Source organism: Notamacropus eugenii, chromosome 4, assembly GCF_028372415.1.
Source record: "Notamacropus eugenii isolate mMacEug1 chromosome 4, mMacEug1.pri_v2, whole genome shotgun sequence".
Classification (NCBI taxonomy): Eukaryota; Metazoa; Chordata; class Mammalia; order Diprotodontia; family Macropodidae; genus Notamacropus; species Notamacropus eugenii.
This window is the reverse complement of record NC_092875.1, coordinates 130,623-155,423: the sequence shown is the minus strand read 5'-3', so window position 1 is coordinate 155,423 and position 24,801 is coordinate 130,623. Positions and strand designations below refer to the sequence as shown.

General features: G+C 43.2%; 1 protein-coding gene and 1 long non-coding RNA gene across 2 annotated transcripts; one reads left to right on the top strand and one right to left on the bottom strand.

Annotated features, from left to right (window-relative positions):
* Window positions 1-1,330: 1,330 nt before the first annotated feature.
* Window positions 1,331-24,289, top strand: LOC140498826 (uncharacterized). The gene is made up of 5 exons (XR_011965181.1): window positions 1,331-1,426; window positions 2,394-2,426; window positions 2,611-2,653; window positions 2,851-3,353; window positions 24,047-24,289. It is a non-coding gene; the product is annotated as an uncharacterized lncRNA (long non-coding RNA).
* On the bottom strand, window positions 7,703-21,761 carry LOC140498825 (KRAB domain-containing protein 5-like). Its single transcript, XM_072599593.1, has 4 exons — window positions 20,963-21,761; window positions 13,609-13,735; window positions 12,107-12,202; window positions 7,703-11,991 (listed from the first exon to the last, which is right to left on the bottom strand). The coding sequence occupies exons 1-4, from the start codon at window positions 20,993-20,995 to the stop codon at window positions 11,975-11,977; spliced, it is 273 nt and encodes a 90-aa protein (XP_072455694.1). The 5' UTR covers window positions 20,996-21,761; the 3' UTR covers window positions 7,703-11,974.
* Window positions 24,290-24,801: the final 512 nt, after the last annotated feature.

The following is a 24,801-nucleotide window of genomic DNA, read 5'->3' as shown; positions in this document are numbered from 1 at the left end:
CCCATCCTCATGAAGGCTCCAGAAATAGTTGGCTTCTGCCCTTAGAAATGAGGTCTTCGAAGCAAAGGAGGGAGAAGGAACTTCGAGATCATTTATGAGAAGGACAATGTCTATATATACGTATACAGAAACAATCGAATTACAATGTACCAAAAGGCATTTTACAATGTATCAATTACAATGTATCAAAATACATTCAAAACAGATGAGAAAATTTAGTCCTGGGATTACCTGACCCCCTTGTCACATAGCAAGATGGAGGGAAAGGGAATGAGACCCCAGATTTCTCCCCTTTCTTTTGTTTTAGGAGAAGGCAGAGCTAAGATCCACGAGTGGAGAAAGGGGGCATTCTTAATTTAACAGAATGTGTGATTTAGACGTCCCGTCTCAGCCAATGAGAACTCGAGATGCTTAAAGTCATTGGTTATTAGCCGGTCTGGTTAGGGAAAGTTTCTATTCTAGGAAAAAAAAACCTCAGACTTTCCCTTAAAGCTTAGAACTTCCCAGTCCGTAGTAAAATCCTGTGATCATCCTCTGTCTTGAATCTCGAGGATCTTGGACTGTTCTTAGGCCTGAGTTAGAGGAAGCAGGGATAGGAGTGAAACTCTGAATATAGGGGTGCTTAACCTTGTTTGTGTCCTGGACCCCTTCCGCTGTCTGATAACCACCAGGGACCCCTTTGGGGAACAATGTTTTTAAATACATCAATAAGACATATAGAACGAAATAAAGGTGCGATTACCCAATCCAGCCCTCCATCCAAGTTCATGGATAGCCCCCTGATAGACCACCTTGGATTCCTCGGGCTAGGGAAGGGTGGGTCTTGGACCCCAAGGTCTGTAGAGTGGTAGATAAGTAGCTGCGAACCTCTGGCTACTGCTACTAGCGCCCCAAGATTTCCAGAAAGGACTCCCCCCTTCTCCGCTCCCCCGCCGTTTTCCTCTTTCCTCTCCTCCTTTCGGCTTCCCTTTATTTTCCCGACTCTGCCTCTCCCGCAGAATCTCAGCCTGTTAGATGGTGTTTTAGAGGTGAGAGACCTGAAGTTCAGAGAGAGCCAGTAACTAGCCCGAGGTCACACAGCAATGACCTAAGGTCTCCTGCTTCCAGGGGCACTGTGCTTTTCTCTAAGTCGCTTCACCTGTTTGCTGCCTTTTCCAGTTAGAGGAGGGAAGCTTTCCGGTTGGGTGATGGAGAGTGGGAGATGGGGAAGAGGAGCTGAATACCTTCCAACTAAGGACTTTCCCGAACCTCCCCTCCCAAAAGGAAGCCAAGGATGGAATTCCTGATTCTTCTTATCCTATTCCATCAGAAGAGGAGAGCTCACGTGATCAGTCAACTTCCCCCCCCCCCCCCTCCGCCATCTTGGCTTGTTTAAGGCCGCTTCAACCGACAATCGTTTGAATTTGGCGCCCTCTGCTGGCCAAAGGTAACCTGTTCCGCCCCTTCCCTTGGTCAAACAAGGTCCTATCAATGGAAAGGTATCTTTGGGACTTTGTCTTGGGAGGCAGAGGGGAAAGCACCAGGAGTGGGACCCCACAATGCTTCCCTCCTCATCCTTTCTACATACATTCTGCTTCTGGAGAAGTTTTTCAATTTCATGCAATCTAAGGGATCAATTTTATCTTTTCTAATTTCCTCCCTGCCTTGTTTGGTTAAGAATTCATCCCTTACTGGAGGCTTTAAAATGAATATGATCTCTCCTCCATTTGAAATTAAAATGACATGATCTTCAGTATTTAAGAGATCTTGGCATAAGATGCTGGTCCAAGGCTTATTTCTGTCAGATCACTGTCCTGTTTTCTCAGTAATTCTCCATTATGGAATTCTGTTCCACGTCATTTATGTTTTTAAGTTAATAGATCAAGAAGAATTCAGGTAGGCAGGACTGGAGGGGGTCATTATGGAGTAGATACCACAGAGATCCTCCTTTCCCCTGCCCTAGCAGCTTGTCTTTCTGTCCTTAAGTTTTCTCTTTCCCATCTAAGGGACTGTCAGACAGGGCCTAAGACTCCAGAAGAGCAAATCTCTAACCAGAAGCCATTTCTCTTGCGGATGCCTGGCAAGGGTGTAACAGATTGGCTGAGTGGGGAATCTGCTTCAGACTCAGATCAGAGATGAATAAGGGGATATCTGCCAGAGGACCTAGGTGTCCCCCAAGTTGGGGGCTGTAGACCAGTCTTGGGAACCCTGGAGGCAGGCCTGGAGGTGGGGAAGTGCCCATTTGGGGGCCTCTTTTCTCTCTTCTTGGATTTAGAGGCTGGAATGGAGTGGGGGGAGGAACTATAGTTTCAGTTGTAATTTGTTGTGTCTCCAATACAAAGCAGTGAACTTCTGAGACCTTAGTGTGGTCTCCTCTCTTCGATTCCTCACTGAAAATATTTTTTCTTTTCCAGGTGAAAAAGAAGGGGACTATGGTCAGGCTGCAGGTAAGTGAAGGATACACACTGAGGGTGGAAGAAAGGGGCCACCTCATGGTGTCTCTGGGACCTGAGCAAAGAGAAGGCAGAGAGGCTTAGCCCAGTAGCTTTTCCTTGGTGTCCCCTTCCCTTTCCATACCCGGGTTCTGGGATGCATGTCCCTTACTGGGTTGTTTCCCTCCTTTCTCTCCAGGCAATGACAGTGCACAGGGGTCAGATGTCTCTCATAGCCAAAGGTGGGACTCTGGGGGCCTGAAAGGAGCGGGGGGGGGGGGGGGGGGGGCGGGCTGAGATTAAAAAAGCAAAGAGGAGGGTCTGTGGGAAGTTGGCCTGAGGATTGACTGGGTGGTGAGGCAGGCCCTTCAGAACAATAGGAGGCTGGAGGACAGAAGGCATTTGGAGGATCCCCATGAATCTGTCTTTCCTTCTTCAGCTTGAGAGAATTGCCTGGTATGGACCTGGGACAGAAAACCAGTCTGCAGTCCCTGTGTTGTTCCTGTTGACCCCTGACTTCTCTGCCTCACCTTGGCCCCTGCGACCTTCCCTGGACTCTATTCACCCAAGCCCAGGGCAGCCTCATCAGAACCCTCACTCTGCTCTCTTATGCCTCCCTCCCCTGCTTTCTTTCTTTCTGCTTGTCTGTCTCACTCTGCAGGGAGACAACCAGCAGTGAGGACCAGAAGGCTTTGGGAATGAGCCTCCTTCATGTGTTATGCTGCCCTGACCTCTGGAGTCTCTGTCTGACTCCAAAAACATCCTAATGAATTACTGCTCTTGAGTCTTCAGCTTTTCTGCACAATCTCAGCAGAGCTTCCCATTGGGTGGGGGATTGTGGGAGACAGTATGACCATGTGGAGATGTTTTGGTCATGGGAAAGAGGAAAGAAATGAAACTCTGGAGACATCTGAGAATCCTTTTCTTTGCTCTGCTGAGTCGGTGAGTGCAGGTGGGGACTGGGGCCAAAGGGTGAGGAGCCTGGGGGAGGGCCAGACGTTTGCCTTTGATTTGTTGTGAAGCGGGGGCGCATCTGTGGGCAGGGTCTATTCAGATTGTTCCAGGGCTTCAGATAGAGCCCAGGGTATGTACTCCTCCAGGAACTGGAGCCATGCCCAGACAGGCTGCTGGGTGCTGAGACCCTCGGCCAGCCATCAGCACTAACCTTCAGAGAGTTCCAGTGCTCTCTGTTTGGTTGTCATTTTCTTTCTTTCTTTCTTTCTTTTTTTTTAAAGATGCTTTCTACTTCTTTTCTTTTTGAAAAATTAATTAATTAATTAATTAATTTTTATATAATTTATAATTTTTATATATTTATATATATTTATATATTAATATATATTTATATATATTATATAATATATAATTTTTATATAATTATAATTAATTAATTAATTATTTTCAGTTTTCTCCAGTCACTTCCATATAACTTAGATTTTTCACCTTCCCTTCCCTACCTTACCCTCTCCCTCCCTCCACCCTCCCTGAGATGGCATGCAATCTTGTATAGGTTTTACGTATACATTCTTATTAAATACATTTTCACCTTGGTCATGGTGCATAGAAGAATTAAAATGAGTGGAGAAACCATGAAAACAAAACAAAACATAGAACAAGAGAAAATAGTCTGCTTCATCCTATGATCCAATTCCATAGTTCTTTCTCTGGATGTAGAAGGCATTTTGCCTCAAGAATCCATGTGGAACTTTTTCGGTCCTTACTTTGCTATGAAGGAATAAGTTTACCAGAAAAATTCCTCACACCCTGTGGTTGTTGCTGTGTACAAAATTCTCCTGGTTCTGCTCCTTTTGCTCAGCTTCAGTTCATATAAGTCTTTCCAGGACTCTCTGAAGTCCTCCTGTTCATCACTTCTTATAGCATAATAGTATTCCATTAGATTCACTTACCACAACTTGTTCAGTCATTCACCAATGGATGGGCATCCCCTCAATTTCCAGTTCTTGGCCACCACAAAGAGAGTTGCTATAATATTTTTGTATATATGGGACTCTTTTCCATTTTCATGATCTCTGGAATGCAGTCCTAGAAGTGATATTGCTGGGTGAAAGGGTATGCACATTTTTGTGCTCCTTTGGGCATAGTTCCAAATTGCTCTCCAGAATGGTTGGATCAGTTCACAGTTCCACCAACAATGAATTAGTGTTCTAACTCTCCTACATCTTCTCCAATATTGATCATTTTCCTGTTTTGTCATGTTAACCCATCTGATGGGTGTGATGTGGTACCTCAGCGTTGTTTTGATTTGCATCTCTCTAATCAGTAGTGATTTAGACCACTTTCCCATAAGACTATAGATAGCTTTAATGCAGCCTCTGAAGCTGAGATGCAGCAAAGTATGGATCAATTCTCTGCTGTCTGTGCTAGTTTTGGCCTAATAACTAACACCAAGAAAACACAGGTGCTCCATCAGCCACTACCACACCACCCATCCATGGAACCATTGATTACAACAAATGGAAAAGTTTTGAATACTGTGGATAAGTTCACTTACCTTGGTAGTGTACTTTCCAGGGATGTACACATTGACAATGAGGTTGATGTGCACATTTCCAGAGCTAGCTCAGTGTTTGGAAGGCTCCAAAAAAAGGTTTGGGAGAGAAGAGGTATTAGACTGACTACCAAATTGAAGGTCTACAGAGCCATTGTGTTGACTTCATTGTTGTATGCCTGTGAAACATGAACAGTCTACCAGCGCCACGCCAGGAAACTGAATTGCTTTCATTTGAACTGTCTTAGGAAGATTCTGAGGATCACCTGGCAGGATAAGGTACGAGACACTAAAATCCTTGCTCGAGCTGAACTGCTAAGCATTCAAACTATGCTTCAGAGAGTGCAACTCCAATGGGCTGGCCACGTTGTTCTAATGCAAAATGTGCACTTGCCAAAAAGACTATTTTATGGAGAACTCACATGGGGCAGGCGATCCCATGGTGACCAGAAGAAGTGATACAAGGACACTCTCAAGGTCTCTCTCAAAAACTTTGGATTTGATTGTGCAACATAGGAGACACTGGCACAGGACTGGTCAGCATGGCATGCCCACATCAGAAAGGGTGCTGTGCTCTTTGAGCAAAGCAGAATTGAGATAGCACAAAGTAAATGCGGGATGCACAAATTTGGAGTACCCACCTGAGAAATTCATATAGACTATCTGTGCCTAACCTGTGGTAGAGCATTCCCAGCTTGTATTGGTCTGATCAGCCACAGGTGGACACGCCAAAACTTCACTTTATCATGGTGATATCATATTGGTGCCCTTTGAAAATGAAGGACAACAATTAATCAACCAAGCCACCAGCTCTCACTACCTGATCTGGCTATTGTCATAGGAAAGTAGAATTGTATTAAGATCTATTATGTCAGAGATTTTGAACAGAGAAGAGGATCTCTGCAAACAACCTGAACTGGAGAAGCAAATTCATTAGAAGCTGCTCGGAAGCCCCACTCTTTCTAGTCTTCCTAAGAGGAGAGATCTCCAGGGGACCACAGGACCGCATAGGAGCATGTTTCAGAAGCCTGGGCAACTGGATGAGATGGAACAAGCCTCAATTGATTTTATTAAGAAGTTCCTGAAATCATTTCAATTCCAACTAAAAGTTCTGGGAGAGGATGTATAACATACTGAGTAGTTGATTTCAATACAGTGCAGATCAAATAAATTATAAATAAATCATATTTGCCTTAAGTCATGCTCAATATGTAGGTAGTAATAAATTCAAATAAAATTGGCTTTTCCCATTTAGGTAATACTAGATATTCTATCATCCTTTTTTCCTCCCAAACCAAAACTGAAGATATTTTCATTTTAGACTTAGTAATGGATAGAACAACAGTTAGGTCCCACAAACTGTTCCATCAATATCCAATTATTCTCACATTAATTTTAGGAAGAACTAAAATTTTAGGCTAAACAGCTCAAATCTTATTATTTCTTATTATAATAGTTCAGATGTACTCCAATTTTAACTTATAGAATAAGGATTTAATATTGTGTTTTTACTGATAATGTTCCATCATTATAGAAATTTGCCATAGAAAGAAAACAGGAACATTAAGGGAAAAAAAACCGCTTCCCTAATTTCATGTCAATTTCAGGCTAGAGTCATATAGATAGCCAATTTATTGATCAAGGCTTAAAAGGTGGGATATTTTCCATTGATGAGGAAATACTATCCCAGTCCATGCCAAGAATCATTACCCTCAGCCTTTCCTGATGATTAAACCTGGAATCAGACTTAGAATAATATCAATTACAGTCCCATGAGGTCTAATGCAAGTTCCAGTAATCATAGCTTCATAGCTTTAGGTGGATCCAGTTATTAAGGATCACATATCCTTGCTGAGGATGAAAAAAAAAAGTTCAATGTATATAATTTTATATTTCTATAACAAATCACATTCTTACATTAGTTTTGAAGGGACTTCTTCCTTCCAGATCTGTGTCTCAGGTGTTGAAGCTTAATACAAATTCAATATAAAATAAAACTATGAGGAGAATCATTATAGTAAGAATGTAGAGTTCATCTGAAACTTCAGAGAATTTCAATTCTTGCATCATATCTCTCATAATGTTATTAGACAGATATTTCAAACAATTTTTCACATCTAAAATTTTTGATCCAGTTTTGAAAATTGTGTCACATTTTTTTTGTGACATCTTCCAGTCATCATATTAACATAATGAAAGAATGTTATTGGGTGATCTCTTATAAACTAACTGACCCACCAATTGTAGGGCTTCATGGTCTCCATTACTCAGGATTCAAATGACAATTTCAAAGGATTCCTTACCATACTAGCATATTGGACTTAATCAAAAATCACCAATAGGGTTCTTTTTCTTTGACACTTTTCTTTATCAATGGAATTTGCTGTGTGAGGAGAAAGATAGGAACACAGCAGAGTTACTTCTGTTTGATTTCAGGTATGAGTCACAGACAGCCAATTGTATGACAGGATGTCACAGCCAGGCTCAGAATTGACCAGATGGGAAAGTCTTGTTTACCAAGTTGGGAACAGATCAAGAGAATCCTACACTCGTCTTCACAAGCCAATTCTCTCAACTTTCCCAAGGACAGACATCCACCTGTGGCAGTGCTCAGACTGCAGAGACACATGGCATTTCCCTTAAATGATGAACCAGTGGTCTCATGAGGGATCAGACACTGGATTCAAGACTCAGAACACCAGCAAATTGAATTCCCAAGAGACACTTCCTCACACAGCAAAATTTCACTAAGTATGCCTCAGTATCAAATAATTGTCATTTTTCTCACATATTAGCTTCACAATTTCATCTAGAATTTTTCAACTATTGAAAAATTTCATCTATTTATAACTATAATTTACAAATTTCATCTATTCACAACTATCGCCGCCAGCTTCAAGACGTTCTCCTCCAGGGACCCCAGCCCTTTACTGATTATCCCTGTCATTTTCATACTAATCAGAGTAGTTTATGTGGTGTCTACCACATGTCAGGCTTTTAATTATATCTTGAGACTTTCTTAAGCCTGTTTTTAGTAATACTTTACAATGCTGTCTATAATTTCCCAATTTTGTTAGCATTCAATGCCAATGAGAAACAGTATCTATAAATGGGAAAACATTTTGTTCAGCTATATTCCTCTAAGACCTGAATATTACAGCACTCATCTTTTACACAAGCCAGGCCCCGTGTTAAGCACTTCACAACTATGTGTTCTTCCAACAGTTCTGAGGGATAGGTGTAACTATTTACTAACCCCGATGTACATGTAAGAAATGATTACATTCTCTACTTTACCATCATGACAATATTTTCAACTCAATCCATTTTTATTTATGATGACTAGTGGCAATAACTAAACTTCATTTTACACAAGGTTCTACTATTTTGAGTTGGCTTATACACAAAAAAATTCATGGTGGCACTCCCAACTTCTCATTATTCCTTTTTTTATCTCTTTGAATTACCCGAAGACTAAAACCAATTCCTTTAAATATTCTGAATTACTCATTCAAACCAAGGCAGAGATAATGCTTTCTCTATCAATCAGTTAATATGTATTTGTTAAATTTCTGCTTCTTTTTTTGATGTTATAATGATTGGAGAGACTCTTAAAGAGGCATTGCTTTAATAAAATTCCTAAATGTTTCCTATTTCAGTGCGATTAAGACCCTCTCTTTCAAAACTCCAGAACCCTTTAATTTCAAACCCTGAATTTATGCTGTATCAGTGAAAACAGACTCCAACTTTCTTTTCCCTTCTACTGATTCTTTACTTGTCCCTACTTGGGCTGCCATCTTTTCTTTCATTTCATATGCCTCCTTGATTAAAAGCTTCCAGAACTGAAACTTTTTTGTTTCCTTATCCAACACTTCTCTTACTTTCTTCTAGTTATTTAATTCCTCTGGTCTTTACTTCCCTAACAGAGACTTTTTTTAAAGTGATGGGGAAATAGACCCCAAAACAGCCCACTCAGCACAACTTCCTCAAGATAGGGTGTCACAGATTTCAGTAAGCAGGATCTATCTCCTTTTCTAATCCTTCTCTAACCCTAAAAGTCAACTTCTTTTATGCTACAAAAGCATTTATCCAGCTATTCTGACTATGCCCATGGGGAATGGCCAACCCTAACTATGGAACAGAAAAGTCACAGCTGCTGGTGCCCTAACAGGTTCTCTGCTATTCTTGCAATAGTAAGCTACTAATATTACTTTTATTTATTACCCTTTCAGTGAAACACTGAACAATTTTCTCAAAAGCACCTTCCATTTTGATGCTTGTTGACTGTGAATGATCCAGATTCCTAATTGCCTCTTTCTTTTGATAGCTTCCAAAACTGTGGTTTCCATGTTAGGAACTTTATGTTTGCCTCTCATCAAAAGAGTATATAATTTCCTTATGGTTGTAAATGAACAGAAATCCTTACTGCACTAACTTAATTTTGGATTCACCTAAATGAATTATATATAGTTCAATAATTTTAGACACCTTCCATAAAGACCATTAACTGCCAAGGTTTCAAATTTCAGGGCCCAATAGTACCAATATGCTCATGTTTTAATACACACACATATTTGACATGATTTGAACTAGAAAGATCCTTTTATTTGCAGTAAAATAATTTTTTAATTTAAAGTTCCTATTTCTAATTAAAACACAATTTTAACTACATACAGCATTAACAGGAATTGCACTGCTGGAGAATTATTTGATAGAGACTGTACTTTTCTGAAGGCCTCAGAGAGTACCCTTTCCTCTATTTCATTTCAAATCACTCAAAAATTAAGTACATTTGTTTTTGTTTTTTCTTAACCTAGATTATCATAAGGTATCATTTAGTAGAGATTCCAAATCACTGTGTTTTATGACTTTGCAGTCTTCCAACTGATAATAATCCATTTTATATTCTGTTTCCTTATTTCTTCTATAAAATGTTTATTTGTTCTGAAATAATTTGCAAATTCTGCTTTTCCCTCTCAATACTTCACTATTTAATACCTTTATAGGCCACATACTTGTTTTAATTTAATCTGTTCTAATCTAAGCACCCTTTATTAGGTATGTATACACTTAATTTATTCCATTATCTTTTAAAAAATATTCTTTAATACTATCATCAATATTTCCTTCCCTAATTTACTGTAGTCTTATTTATACAATTAGAACTTATTTTCACTAACCACTTGATTTCACCACAAATTTTACTGTTTTAATTTACCTAAATTGATTTAAACTGCAGCAGTATAATTAAATTTTGTGTACTTTCAGTTACTTTCTAATATCAAAAAAATGCCCTAAGTAAATTAAATTGACAAGTTTTTGCACAAAGCTAATGCAACCAAGAATAGGACAGACGTTCTTTTGCCTTCCTTTGTATCCTCATGGCTTAGCACAGTGCCTAAAACAGAAGGCATTAAATCAATGTTTACTGATTCCTTGATTGGGCCCAGAGCTGACAGCAGTCCCCAGCCTTTACCTCTATTCCCTGCATTCTGGTCTCTCTCCTCGTTGTTGAATGAATGTTTGGGTTTCAGCCCTGTTTCTGTCCCTTTCTTGTACTCAATCACCTGTAGGTAGTTACCTTAGTCAGGTTCTAACCCTGATGGAACTGGACCAGAACCAATACTGAGGATCACAGAGGCTTTTTGCTAGGCTCCTGAAGGGTCTCCTGTTATAGGAAACTTGTGGGTTTCTATCTCCCGCTTCCCTAAACTGATGTAGTGGTCACATACATGAACCTGGTCTATCATTCTCCAAGAATGGGGACAGAGATTAAGCCGCAGAGATTAAGAAAGGGGCTTGGATTGATGATTTATGCAAAGTGTAGCCTTGGAAGACCCCTGAGTTAGGCTTCTCTTCCTCCTGTACTGCTAAATGGAGAAAGAAAAAATCATGAAACCAGGCTGCCCGATCCACTACCAGTTTAGGCTATGTAATCTCAGCTGGGCCCTCACTGAGGCAAGGCAATCCTCTGCATTTCCCTGACTCTCTGTGCCACTTAGCACAGCAGCTCTTCCACATCTTTTCATTCATACTCAGCCCTCCATCATGGCTTGCTTCCCCCCGCCCCCCAACTCCCCACCAAAAAAAAAAAAAAAAAACCTGGACATTTATGAAGGGCTTTTTTATCCTCCTCATCTCACATAAATCAGGTGTTTTCTCCTTTGTGACCCCTATATCACATGGAAAGATTATTCTTCTGCTTGCTAAAGAAAATCCCCTTCCATGTGCAAATAATCTCACACTACCTCTTCATCTACTTCATGATATTCTTCCAATTTTCATTCTGTCCCATACTAATGACTTTTTCTATTGCCTCAAATAAAATCATTTCTCTCTGGTCCTTAAAACTCTCTCACATGATCCATGTATCCCCACAAGATGGTGTCCTATGTCCTTCCTCCATTTTATGGCTAAACTGCTAGAGATGGTCCATTTGGTGTCTCCAACTCCTTTCCCTGGCTCTCTCTGAAACTTTTTTTCTTTTTTTCTGCCCTGCCACACCACCCAAGACATGGCCACCATTAGACACAAATAGGTCTATCTACATAAAATCATTCTAGACATATTTATCAGTTCTTTCTCTGTATGCAGAGATCATCTTTTTTCATTTCTACTTTATAGTGAATTTAGGTATTTATAAGAGTCAGAAGAAAAAAAGCTAGACTTTGCAGTCTAGCTCCCAGTTTCACTGTTCAATGGAAATGCATCTCTTGTAAATTACCAATAACCTCAAAATTGCTAAAATTCAATGATTATTTCTTAATCCTAATTCTTCTGGACTTCTCTGCATGCTTGAGCACTGTCAGTCTTCCCCTTTTCTTGATACCTGATGCTTGCTGACTTGAAGAAAGTCTGGAAGAAACCTCATGTAGGAAAATCGAATCCCCTTTTTTCACTTTCAGGAAAATTTTATGCCCCTAAATTCCAAATGAGGACTTATTTTAGGATCACAGATTGATCCCTGCAAGGGAGCTGAAAGGTCATGGAGGCCAAATCCTTGATTTTACAGACAGAAACACTGAGGCTCTGGTTCAGTGACTGACCCAAGAAGTCAATGCTGAGAAATGTCTGAAAAAGAATTCCAAGTCAAGTCTTCTTGCCCCAAATCTAGCACTTGCTTCAGCACAACCCCAGAAAACTCTTACAATCACAGAACTCAGATATCTGCTTTCACCTCACTCACCTGGACAGCAGCTCCCCAGGACTTCTTGATCCAGCTTCCATGGTGCTTCCCTTTGTTGAATATAAGAGATCACGTCTTCTCTGGGAACTGGAAGCCCTGAGCATGGGGAGTCAGTCAGTGATGAGTATGGAGAGAAACTTCAGTTCTCTTTAGGGAAACTCATTTGGACCCAGAGCTGCTCCATTTTGGGAATCACTCCATTATGTTTACACACATACGTCTGTACTCACCCATTAGTGCTTTTAATGCAAGGAACCCTAAATAGGATGTATTGTACAACCTGTTCTGAGAAAGAGCCAAACCTTCTGACCAATGCCCCCCCAACCCCACAGTCCTGTGAAGTTCCATTCTGGTAGAAACTCCTAATCTCAAAACTCATTAAAACGGGTTATTGTGCAAGACCAGCCTCAAGTCCCAGAAACAGGGACCTTGGTGAACCCGTTTTTGCCCTGCCCCTGCCTCTGTTCCTCACTCCCTGAAACCTATCTTTGCCTCTTCAAGTGGGAGTCTCCTGCTGGCAAACTAAATAAACGTCAGTTGGTCCAAATTCTATTTTTTGGCCAGTCTCTTATTCCTGGCAATGCCAGGGACTTGTAAACAAGGACCCCAGGTGGTTCCCAAGACTCCTGAAGGACAGTCTGATAGTATTTGTTTTCTGTGTTTTGGGAAAAAGTAGGGGAGAAGATCATGGAAATGGGTTGGAATCAGTAAATTTGGTCTTGGGGAACCTTCCTCATAGAAGGATGGACTCCTGGCATACTTTCCATTATTTAGACATTAGAGGCAGCTGATGGTGCAGTGGAGAGTGCCCTGGGCCTAGAGTGAGATGTGCCAGAGTCTAAATTCAGCCTCAGACAGTTGCTAGCTTTGTGCCCCAGGACAAGTCACTTAACCCATTTGCCCCAGTTTCCTCACCTGTCAAATGGGGAGAATAATATCCCCTAACTTAAAAGGTTATTGTGAGGATGAAGTGACATAACATTGCAAAGAAAGCTCTGGGCCTAGCCCCTGGTATACAGTAGGTGAAAATAAATGCTTCTTCCCTTTCCTTCCTTCCCCACCATCTCTGCTGGAATTTGAGGGTAATAGGAAGGAGGATTCAGGACAAACTTGCTATAGGAGGGAGAAGTAAAAGCCATAACTGATGCTTGTTAAAAGAAGAATATTCTGGATCCTTGACCTATCCCAGAGAGAATGGGCTTGTAAGGAGAAGCCACCTGAGCAGCTTTCAGAGACTTGGCAGAAAGAATTCATGTCCAGGTGGAGGTCAGACCAAATGACCTTGAGATTGGCTCCGTGTCTCAGATCCTTCCACACTAATTTGAAGCTGCCTAGAAGTGGAAGTCTTCAGGAGCAACAAGGAAACAGGTTCCTGTCCCACAAAGCAAAGACTTTCTAGAGGAAACACCAGGCAGCAGGACAGGAGACCAACACTGTTCTCTCTAATAGCTGATAAATGCTCCAAACCCTGCATATTCTTTTGATTACAGACTCAGCATTACCAAGGGAGAACAGGTTCCAGGCGTTCTCCAGCATGACCCTCTTGTACAGCTCCTTCTGAGCATGGTCCAAGAGGCCCCACTCCTCCTGGGTGAAGTCCACAGCCACGTCCTTGAATATCACCAACCCCTAAATCAATAAAAGTCACAGAATGTAGAGCTGAAGGAGCCTTCAGATTTTAAAAGTCCAATGCTCATTGTTCTGTAGAACAAAACTGAAGCACAGAGAAGGGATTTGCCCAAAGGTCATGCCCTTTCTGCAATTTAAAACCACAGTTAAGAGCCCAACTGAATTTTGAGAAAAGCATCTTATGTGATAGGTTGGAATAAAACTGGAAGGTATTTTATTCTGCAATGCATCTCCCCATGGAATCAGGGAGAAGGCTTGTGTTCTATCTGTGAGCAGGCAGATCTGTGGAGGAGAATGAGAGGGTGATGGGAAATATCTTCTTTATCAGAACTGATGTGATAGGTTATTTTTTAAAAAAATTAATTTGTTTTTAAAAATTATTTTTACATGCATATGCATGGTAAATTTATTTCCTTTCATATTAAATGGAGTTACAAGAAGAATTACTTCAATCCAAAGGACACAGAGACCAAACAAAGAAGGGAACTTGTGAATCAGAGGAAAGTGGAGCCCCAGACCAAATCTATACAACATACGTATATACACATGGGGACGTAGAAACGTGTATCTGTATGTATGCCAATACTGGAGGTAACAAAAACATCATACATGTACAAAATTATTTGCATTTATCTCCTCCATGAGAACATGAGTTCCTTGGCATTAGGAATTGTGTTTTATTGTTTTTTAAGTATTTATTTTAAATTCTTGGAAAAAAACAAATATTTCTATAACCATAGAATAAAAAAAGATGATTGCACAGGAAACTGCAAACCTACTATGTACAACTTGCCATTCCCTCCAATTATACCACAAAGTTATAACAGAAATTTCTTTTCTTTTTTTCTCCCCATCCCCCCCCCCCCAGACATAGAGATGGTTAGCATTAGACACAAAGAAGCATAAATATATGAAGTTATTTTCTACATACTTCTATTTATCAGGTTTTTCTCTAGATGCGGACAGCGCCTCTCTTTATATGTCCTCTATTTTTAATTTGCTTATTTATAATCTTCAAAATGAGCTATTTGCTCAAAATCGTTCTTAAAACAATATTGCTGTTACGCTATACCGTGTTCTCCTGGCTCTGCCACTTCACTCTTCGCCATCTTGGGCGAGTCTTTCTGGGCCTTTCTGAGATCACCAAGCTTATCCTTTCTTACAGCATAGTAGTATCCATCACGACCAAACCCCATCACACGTTCAGCCTTTCTCCAAATGATGGAGATCCCTGCAATGTCTAGTTCTTTGCCACCACAAAGAGAGTTTCTCTAAACATCCCAGTCACATTCAAAGTTGTAATTACTATCTGTGAATTTCCCTCTATCTTATTTTGACTGTTTTCTTTTTCAACCTCTTTTTATCCTATCCCTTCCACCTTATGTTCTCCCTCCTACCCCCAAATTCATCTGTCTGTCCAAGAGTTCTTCTGTCCCCTACGCCCCATGCCAGCCCCCAGGCCTCCAAAAGTCCCCCCATCCTACTAAATCCCTATCCACACACTCCTCTAAAATGGTCCTCCCTGACCTTGTCTTCCTATTTTCTCACTTCTCTAAAGTTTAGAAGATTTCTACTCCCTTCCAGATGGACACACTTCTTTTTCAACCCAGATGAACGTAAGGCTCTGACATTACCAGGTCTCGACCCCCACTCCCTTCTTTTTAAGCCCCATTTTGTAATGTCCAAATATTTTGGAGACACCTTGTTTCCCAGAACTAAGGCCCAGCAAGCAGGCTGTGCCCTGAGCTTGGCATAACATTACTCCTTTGTACTTTGGATGATCTCACCCTGTGCCAAAGTGTATTGCACCAGATGTTCACCACCCCCATTTCCCAGGGACCTAAGATGTTCATCACATCTCTGACTTGCTCACACTGTCTGTTCCTTGTTCTCCTGTTCCTGTCACAGAACTCTCATCCTGTACCCCACAGAGTATTCATGACCCCCAAGACTTGAGACAAGGATCCATGGGAACAGTAACTCAGCACCTAAGAATGATTACATTATAGTTCAGACCACTTATGGTTCATCATGCATCTGAGCACTGCCTGTACCCCAACATGTGAAATACTCCTCCTTAGGAGGACTTCTACCTGCAAGTGTTTTCCTCACTCTGAAACTAATTAAACCACTACTTAATTTCTGACACACCTGTCTCTGACCTACTCTGTTTTGGCTCCAGCCATTTCCACATTAGAAACTGGTCTGCTCTGTACTGCATTCAACATTCTGTTGACATAATAATTTCTCCCATTTGCCTTTTCCTACACAATTTTGCTTTTTAGAAATTACCTCAGTAATGAGGACAATTGTAAGAATACTGAAAACACTTTCATATATATGTGAAATAAGTAAACAGTTTGACCTTAAGAGGAAAAGACCAAGGATAGAATCCCAAGGGACACCTATGGTTAGAGGGTCTGATCTCAGGAAGATCCAGAAAAGATAGAGAAGTAGTTCAGCTAGGTGAGAGGGAAACCAGGAGAGTGGGGTCCTGAAAACTTAGAGAGAAGAGAATATCATGGAGGAGAGACTATCAAGGCTGGAGAGAGGAGAATGAGAATGGTCTCAAAAAGAAAAAAGCATACAGAAGCATAGGTGAGGATGAGGGGGAAAAGTGGAGAAAGAAAGGAGACTTTCTTTGAAGTTGAGAGGGGGAAAGGTGTGTCCCATATGACTGGGAGTGGAGCATCCAAGTGTAGACGGGTGCTTATGGCAGCTTCTGGACTCAGCCCACAAATGGTAAAGGGGTCAGACACTGGGTTAGAATTGCTCCAGAATAGGTCCCTTTGCTGGCACTGGGAGCAGGACTCTGTAGCTTTGCCAGCACTCAGATCTGGGTGGCAGTCCCAGTATGAGGAGAGCAGAGCTTGCAGCCCCTGGGGAGGAAAGGTGCTTCTGGTTGCTTACAGACCAGAGCACAGGCCAGGAGAGGAATAAATACAATTTTCCTTTGCTCACATGACCTTGGCAGAAGTGAAAACTTACAGTGTGCCCACCACCCTGAAAGCAGAGCGTCAGTTTGGAAAGGAGTTAAAAGTCAAGGAACAGGCTGGAAAAATGAACAAACAACAGAAAAAAATTCTGACTACAGAAAGTTACTACAGTGACAAGGAAGATCAAAACACACATTCAGAGGGAGACAACAAAGTCAAAACTCAAAGGAAAACATGAATTGGTCTTTCTCAAAAAAGATTTTAAAAATCAATTAGGAGAGATAGAGGAAAAACAGGAAAAAATGAGAGTGATGCAAGAAAACCATGAAAAAAGAGTCAACAGGTTGGTAAAGGATGCACAAAAAAACAGTGAAGAAAATACACTTTGAAAAACAGAATAAGCCAAATGGTAAAAAGAGGTACAAAAATCCAATGAGAAGAATGCCTTTAAGAATTGCCCAAATGGAAACAGAGGCATAAAAATTCGCTGTAGAAAAGAACTCCTTAGAGATTAGAATTTGGCCAAATGTCAAAGAAGGCACAAAAGGTCACTAAAGAAAATAATTCCTTAAAAATTACAACTGAGCAAGTGGAAGCTAATGAACTCTATGAGACATCAAGAAACAATCAAAATGAAAAAGAAAAAAGAAGACAATGTGAAATATCTCCTTCAAAAAAAATAACTAACTTGAAAAATAGATCCAGGAGAGATCGTTTAAAAATTATTGGACTTCTTAAAAGCCATGATAAAAAAAAAAAGCTTAGATATTATCTTTCAAAAAAGTATCAAGGAAAACTGCCCTGATATCCTAGAAGTTGAAGGTAAAATAGATACTAAATGAATCTTCTGATCACCTCTGGAAAGAGATCCCAAAATGAAAACTCCCAGGAATACTATAGCCAAATTGTGGAGTTCCATGGTCAAGGAGAAAATACTGCAAGCAGCCAGAAAGAAACAATTCAAGCATGCATGGAGCCATAGCCAGGATAACACAGGATTTAACTGCTTGTATATTAAAGGATCAAAGGGCTTAGAATGTGATATTCTGGAAGGCACAGGAGCTAGGATAACAACCATGAATCATCAGCAAAACTGAGTATAATTCTTCAGGGGAAAAAAAAATAGATGTTCAATGAAATAGAACTGAATAGAAAATCTGACTTTCAAATACAAGGCTCAAGCATAAAAAGGTAAACAGAAGAGAAATTTCTTAAGGCACTCAGTAAGATTAAGCTATATTCCTACATGGGAAAATGATACTTGTATATCCTAAGAACATTCTCATTATGAGGGCAGTTAGAAGAAGTCTTTAGACAGACAGCACAGGTGTGAGGTGAATATGATGGAAGATATCCACAAATATAAAATTAAAGGGAGAGGAAAAGGAATGTACTGGAATATTACTGTGCTACATGGAATGATGCTCTCAGAAAAACCTGGGAAGACTTACATGAACTGATGCAAAGTGAGATAAGCAGAACCAAGAGAGTGCTGTCCATAGGAACAGCAATATTGTATGATGATCAATGTGGTTGACATGGCTATTCTCAGTAATATGATGATCTGAGACAATTTTGAAAGACTTATGAGGAAAAATGCTATCCATCTCCTGAGGAAGAACTGATGGAGTCTGAATGCAGACTGAAGGAAGTTAGAATACTGGGGCTGGGGGCAGCTTTATTAGGATTCCATCACCAATACTCTAATTTCCTTACAGGCCCCAATGAAGAGCAGGCCTACTGCTCCTACCTAGCCACTCCCCTCCCCCCCCCCAATATCCTAGCTTCTTCATACATGCCTCGCTACCCACTAGAACAGGTATGTTCATGAACTCATATTTTTCACAGAAACAGCAGGTGTGTCCCTGTGATGGGATCCCAGTTACTGCTTCTAACTGGTCACTGCCCCCAGACTCATTCCTCATATTTCCCACAGAAAAAGCAGGTGTATCCATGTGCATCAGCAAGGACCCTGGCATACATGGAGGGCCTGCTGTACAGGTTCTTAGATCTGTTTTTCTAAAAGGAAAGCAACTTTTGCAGGCTCAGCAATCTACTTTAATCAAGCACATGCATCATTCACTTAGTTCAGAGGAAAAACTTAGCACCCTGAACTTCAGAGAAAATAGAAACAGAAAGACCAACAGGCGGGGCTTCCAACTGTCTGACCATAGACAATATATACATCGTTACCAAAGACAGAAGCACCAACACCTGGGTTTTCAAAGCTGGAGTCTCCTTAGCGGCTCCCCAGAGTCTCATTGGGCACACCAACCTTCTTCCAAAAAATAAGCCCCAAAGTAAAAAGTCACCTCAGAGTATTTATACTCTTTTCAGGGTTGGAAGGCATGACCTCTGACCCTGTGCCTCAGTAAAAATTAACAAAAAGTGTGTGAGGTCTATTGATGGGTGGGGAAGATCTTTAACTCTTCCCCATCCACCATTAACCTTACATTAACCTTACACCATGCACTCACAACCACATCCATCAAGTCTCAGACAGGAGGACAATACTCAGCCAATCAGAAAGCAGTACCACAGGGAAGCCCAAGCAGGATGTGGACCCAAAAACAATACAAGGGACTTTCCTTAAGTAGGCACCTGCACAGCAGTAGGAAAGAACTGATCTAGAGTGAACTTTTGAAGTAGAGAGGCTTATTATAATATCATTATAATGAGATTTTCTGTATGCATTCTGTATGCACAGTTCCATTGTGGCTGGGACCCCACCCCTCACACTCAATTCCTTACCAACCCCCTCCTGCCTTTTTAATATTCATAATTTAATATTCATATCCTGCCTATTTAATGTTCATAATTTCTGTTATGTAATTGCACCTTTACACTATAAAGATCAATCATATTTTCTCTGAAGTTCTCCTGGAACCTAGCCCACTTCATGGGAGGCGCCAGTCTCAGTGAATGCCCGTACTTGGATTAGAGGTGCTCTGACTCTGAATTCTTTGAGATGGCTCCACCACAACACATCATGAAACCACAAGTGAACCTGCCTGGCTGCAGCCTGCAGTGCCTTATCCAATCTATCACTAGCAAGGACCCTGACAGTTGTTGGAACAGGATCAAAGGAGAAAAAATGTATAGGCTGAATAAGGTGGCACATAGCAGGTTCATAAAATCAGCCCCAATCCCCTCTCAAGTCTTCCTACATTTCACTCCCCTTCTCCTCCTCCTCTTTCTCTCTGACCAAAAGACACAGGCCTTCTGGCTGATTCTTGATCAAAACCCTCATCTCCTGACTCTGAGCCTTTGCAATGACCATCTCCCATTACTCAGAAGTTCTTGCTGGTGGCCTTGGCCTCTGGGCTTCCTTCAAATCTCAGCTAAAATTTCACTCTCTGAAAAAATTTCTTTTCCTGGTCCCCAAAACTGTTCGTCTTCCTTCTCAAAGTTAACTCCATTAAATGCTGTACAGAGCTTCTGTGGACAAGGGCGGCTAAGTGGCACTGTGGATAAAATGCTGCCACTGGACTCAGGAGGACTTGAACTCCAATACTGCCTAAGACTGTAGCTGCTTGACCCTGGGCAAGTCGGGTTTAACCCTCAGTTAAATCCTCAGTTTCCTCTTCTGTAAAATGAGCTGGAGAAGGAAATGGCAAACCACTCCAGCATCCTTGCCAAGAAAACTCCATATGGGATCACAAACGGTCAGATGTGACTACAATGACTGACCACCACCAACCTGACATGCTGTCTCCCTCATTAGACTATGAGCTGCTTGAGGGCAGGGCCTTGAGGAAAGTTTTGAACCATGCCTGGGACAACACAGCCATTTTCTAAATGCTTAGTGGGGCAGCTAGAGATCCCAGTTGTGTGACCCTGGGCAAGTCATTTCACCCTTTTTGCCTCCGTTTCCTCCTCTGTAAAATGAGCTGGAGAAGGAAATGACAAACCACTCCAGGACCTCCAGCAAGAAAAACCCAACAACAATAACAAATGCTTATGGAGAGCACCTAAGAAATGGTAAATGGGAGAGATTCAGGAGGACTGGGGAAACTTGCCTGACCTACTCTAATGAGAGAACTTCAAAATAAACAGGGGAGGGCAGCAATCTGGAGAGAGGGGAGTTAGTGCTCCATGTGCCAAAGTGCCAGTGAATCAGTTTAACCCAGAGGAGCAGAGAGCAGGGCAGTGCTGTTACTAGCTTACTCAATTTGGTGCCTATTTTTGTACAGAAATGGCCCAGAAGGAAGGTATTTCCAGCTTCACAGACCATCCTCTGCATCCATGGCAATGGCGTCATGGGCCACATCTGGGCACACACCACACTCACCTGGGGCAGGTGGCTGTGGCTCCCAGAGGCCATTCCCTCTGGCTCCAGGCTCCCTGCTGGGGCCAGGCCTGGGTCCTCTGCAGACTGAGCTGGGCAGGGAGAAGGATCCCAGAGGGGGAGGGGTCATGCTCTTCTCTTCCCAGCCAGGAGGCTGAGACCCCACAGGGGTTACAAAAGCCCTGGCAGGGACTTCAGGGCAAAGACTCCAGCCTACAGAGGGAGAGAAGAAGCAGGGAGGGTCGGGCTTGGAAATGAAGAGGGTCTGTACGGAAATACTCCTTGCTTCCCTCTCCTCTCCACAAAGCCCTGGGAGGCAGAGGGGCTTGGGATCCTAGATGGGATGAGCCCAGTCATGGCTCCTGGGGTCCCCTGCCCTCCCTGCACCTCCTCTCCTCATCTCTCACACACATTCCCTAGATAACAGACTGACTACTTGACCTAGGAGAGTGGGGAGGGTTCTGAGACCTCGGACACAGTCCAGTCTAGGACGGAGCCGCCCGGCAGGGGGATCCGGGGGACGCTGAGCTGGGGGAGCACGGGGACCATGTCCTGGGGTCACCTTTCCTACTTTTCTTTTTGCAGACCCCTGGCACGGGACCCCCAAGGCCGTTCTCCCCGCTGGAAGTCAGGGGAGATGAAGTGGGGGACGAGGACAAGAAGGACAAGGGTGGGGTTAAGGGCAGGGGACCCTCGGACCTCCGCGTCACCCGAAAACCCAGAAAACAGGGAGGAGCCCGAGAGCTGGTAGGGGAGGGCGGGACGGAGGGATGCTGGGGAGGGGGTTTAGGGGGAGAACTGGGGCTGGAAACGAAACCTCCGCCCCCCGCCGCCCCCCCCGGGGCTCTTCTGACAGCCCCTTCCCCCTCTTATTCCTTATTTAACTTTGCGAAGTAGGGGAGCTGGGAGGGGGCAGGGCTGCAGTCCGAGCGGGGCTCGCCTGTCCCTTGAGGTCGCGCCTCGGGACACGGAGACAGACACCGACACCGACACCGACACCGCGCAGGCCCGTTCCGTGAGACATCTCTCTGGCCGCTCTCTCTCCCTTTTCCAGGAGTGAGGCCTAGAAACCTAACGCAGACAGTTTTCCAACCCAGAACTGAGCCCCCGGGCCAGGGCGACAGGCAGCCCCCCTTCCTTCCGACGCAGGAGGAGGGCTCCCCCATCGTCTGCCAGGCTCCCCTTCCCGAGGTCCTCCCAAAGGGAAAGCCGTCCTCGAGCCTTCCCGTGACGTCACGGCCGTAGGTCCCGAGCCCGGCAGAGGCCGAATCTGCTGGTCCGGCTCCCCCAGCGGCCGGGGCTGGGCTCGGCTAGGTTCCGGCTCTGGTGGATCCTGGGTTCTGGATTCCAACAACATAATTGGGAGGTGGGGGAGAGACAGACAGACGCACAGACACGGACACAGACACAGACACAGACACAGACACCGACATACGAAGAAGCGGGCCTTCCTCCCTCGTGGTCTTTCCTTTCAGGCCACGAGCCCAGGGTAGAAATGGGGGGGGGGGCGGTGTTTCCCGTTACCCCCTGTGGAGAACGGGCGTCCCATGGTTTGCCTTCAGGGAGAGGGGACAGAGGGCTGCGGAAAGGAGACCCTAACGAACCCCCACTGTAATTTTTTTCTCCAAGCACCTGTAGGCTTTTTAAAAATATTCTATTGCTTTCCTACAGAAACCCTGTGAGCAGTGCGCGCTGCTTCCTGTTTTTGAGGTTCCTTCCACCCATCCTCCCGTTCTTGCCCCTCCTCCTCCTCCCCAAAGACCCCAAACGAAGTCAAACACGAAGAAAGGAAAGGAATCAGAAGAAACAGAGGAACGAAACAGAGCCCCATGGGGGGGGAAGGGGGGGGAGAGAAGGAGACAGAAGAAAAGAAAGGAAGGGAGGACCAGGAGGCCCCATGTGTGTGTCCTTCCTCCCCTCGATTCAGTGCAATAACCGTTTGCACTCAGTTCGCCTTCTTTTCCTTCCCGTCCCCTTGGTGTGTAAGGACAGTTTTTCACATTCTTTCTTTCAAAGTCCCGGATTCTCTTCCCCTTGTCCTGGAAGAAGCTAAGCCCGCGGGCAACCTGACCTAAGCAAAGCAAAACAGAATAGAAAACCGCAGCAGGGTGGAGAAGGAAGAAGGAGGAAGGAAGCCCAGCCCTGACCCGAAATGCGCTCGGTTTTACCTTCGTATCTAACGGTCTGGGGGAGCGAGAGAAAAAAGGACGTTCCGTGAGAACTTTAGGACATAGTTACTAGCAACACCAAGTTGTACGTAATGGATTTGGCTTCATGCGCAGTCATCTTTTTTTTTTTTTATACCACTATCTTATCTAAGTGCTTGTTTTCTTTACCCCTAAAACAAAACTTACAGAAATATCAAGGTTACAACTAGTTCCTCTTGGCCACGAGCCGGGCATCAGTGACTGTGCCATATGCGAGGCCACAGCTTGTCCAGGGTCCGGTTCCCCAGGCTCACTATGAGTAGGACAAAGACAGGAGAGGAGAGGACAAAGAGGTCAAAGGGGAAAGACTTGGGCCAAGAAGCCTGGTTTTGGTCTTCGAATCCTTTCCAGTGATTCCCTGCACTCTCCTGGGGTCCTTGTTCTTCCCCAAGACATTCAGGATCTGTTCCCCTCCTCTTGTTAGGGACATGCTTAGCAACAGCTAGCTCAGGTTTAGGTTAAGTATTGGGATGAAATGAGGTCCTCACAAATCATTCAACATTAAAGAAAGGAGGTTGACTTGACCCTAACACAGCAAGGATGTGCACCAAGGACACAGGGACACTTTTCTGAATTGGGCTCCTCTCATGTCCAGGTGGAAACTTGTCTTGTCAATGGGACAGGGCAGGGTGACTCCAAAGAAGCTTCCATGTTATTGGAGCCACAACTCCCTGTGGATGGGATTTTAAGTGCCCTTTGGTCACCAGGAAGCTACTTCAAGGGAGACAAGAGCCAATCAAATCCCAGAGACAGTTTTATTGCCTTTTAGGGAAAACTAATCCTTTTTCTGGGGAAACCAGAAATCCCTGGTCCCATCCCACACCACCCCCCAAGACCCAGGCATCTTCTAAAAGACCTTCCACTATTTCTTAATTTTCAGGATTTGATTGAACAATTATCCTGGCCCAGGGCATACAAGAAGTGGAGAAAAAAATATTTGGCCTCACCAAAGAGTAGCGAAAGAAAAAAGGAAACAAAAAATGAGAATGAAAAAAGTCAGGAATCGTAGACCTCCTTGTTCTCTTTTGGATGAACTGAGCATCAGATCTTAATCATCTAGTCCTGGTGTCAAATACAGTGAAATGACATTAAAACGTAATTGAGAAACATTTTACAAAATAAAGGTGCAATAAAACATAAAGAATGTTAATATGTGGCTTTCTAAGCCAATGTGCAGCCCAGGGATCCTTCCATACAGAGCCTGGCAGGTAGCAAGTGCTTGTTAATTAATTGAATGACTGATTACAGTATAACCAGTCAGGAAGCTGACTCTGAATGTGATAAACAAGAAATCTTTCCTGGCTCCCCCAGAAGAGACTAGATGGCATGTGGTGCACACTTCCGGATGGGGCAGAGGGTGGGAGTTAGGAGCCAGCTGTCAGAGGCTGGGTCTAGAGGCAAAGAGGAGGGGAGTGAGAAGGGCAGTTAAAAAGCATGAAGATCATTGAGTAAGACCATTGTGACAAGGAAGAAAACACCCCTGGGACACAGAGTCAGACAAAGATACTGTGTCTACTCCCCTAGCCTTTCTCCACTCTGAGTTGTCCCTATTCGATTTCCAGCTGACTGTGCTGAAAGTTTCCCTGCTGAGCTCAGCGTGCGGTCCCAATGACTTAGTGGGCACTTTGTCCAACT

Coding starts and splice junctions, on each gene's coding strand:
- LOC140498825 (XM_072599593.1), bottom strand. CDS start 20,995: ATGGCCTCTGGGAGCCACAGCCACCTGCCCCAG. Junction 13,736..20,962: donor GCCACAGCCACCTGCCCCAG/GTGAGTGTGGTG, acceptor TTATTGATTTAG/GGGTTGGTGATATTCAAGGA. Junction 12,203..13,608: donor CTGGAACCTGTTCTCCCTTG/GTAATGCTGAGT, acceptor CCCCATGCTCAG/GGCTTCCAGTTCCCAGAGAA.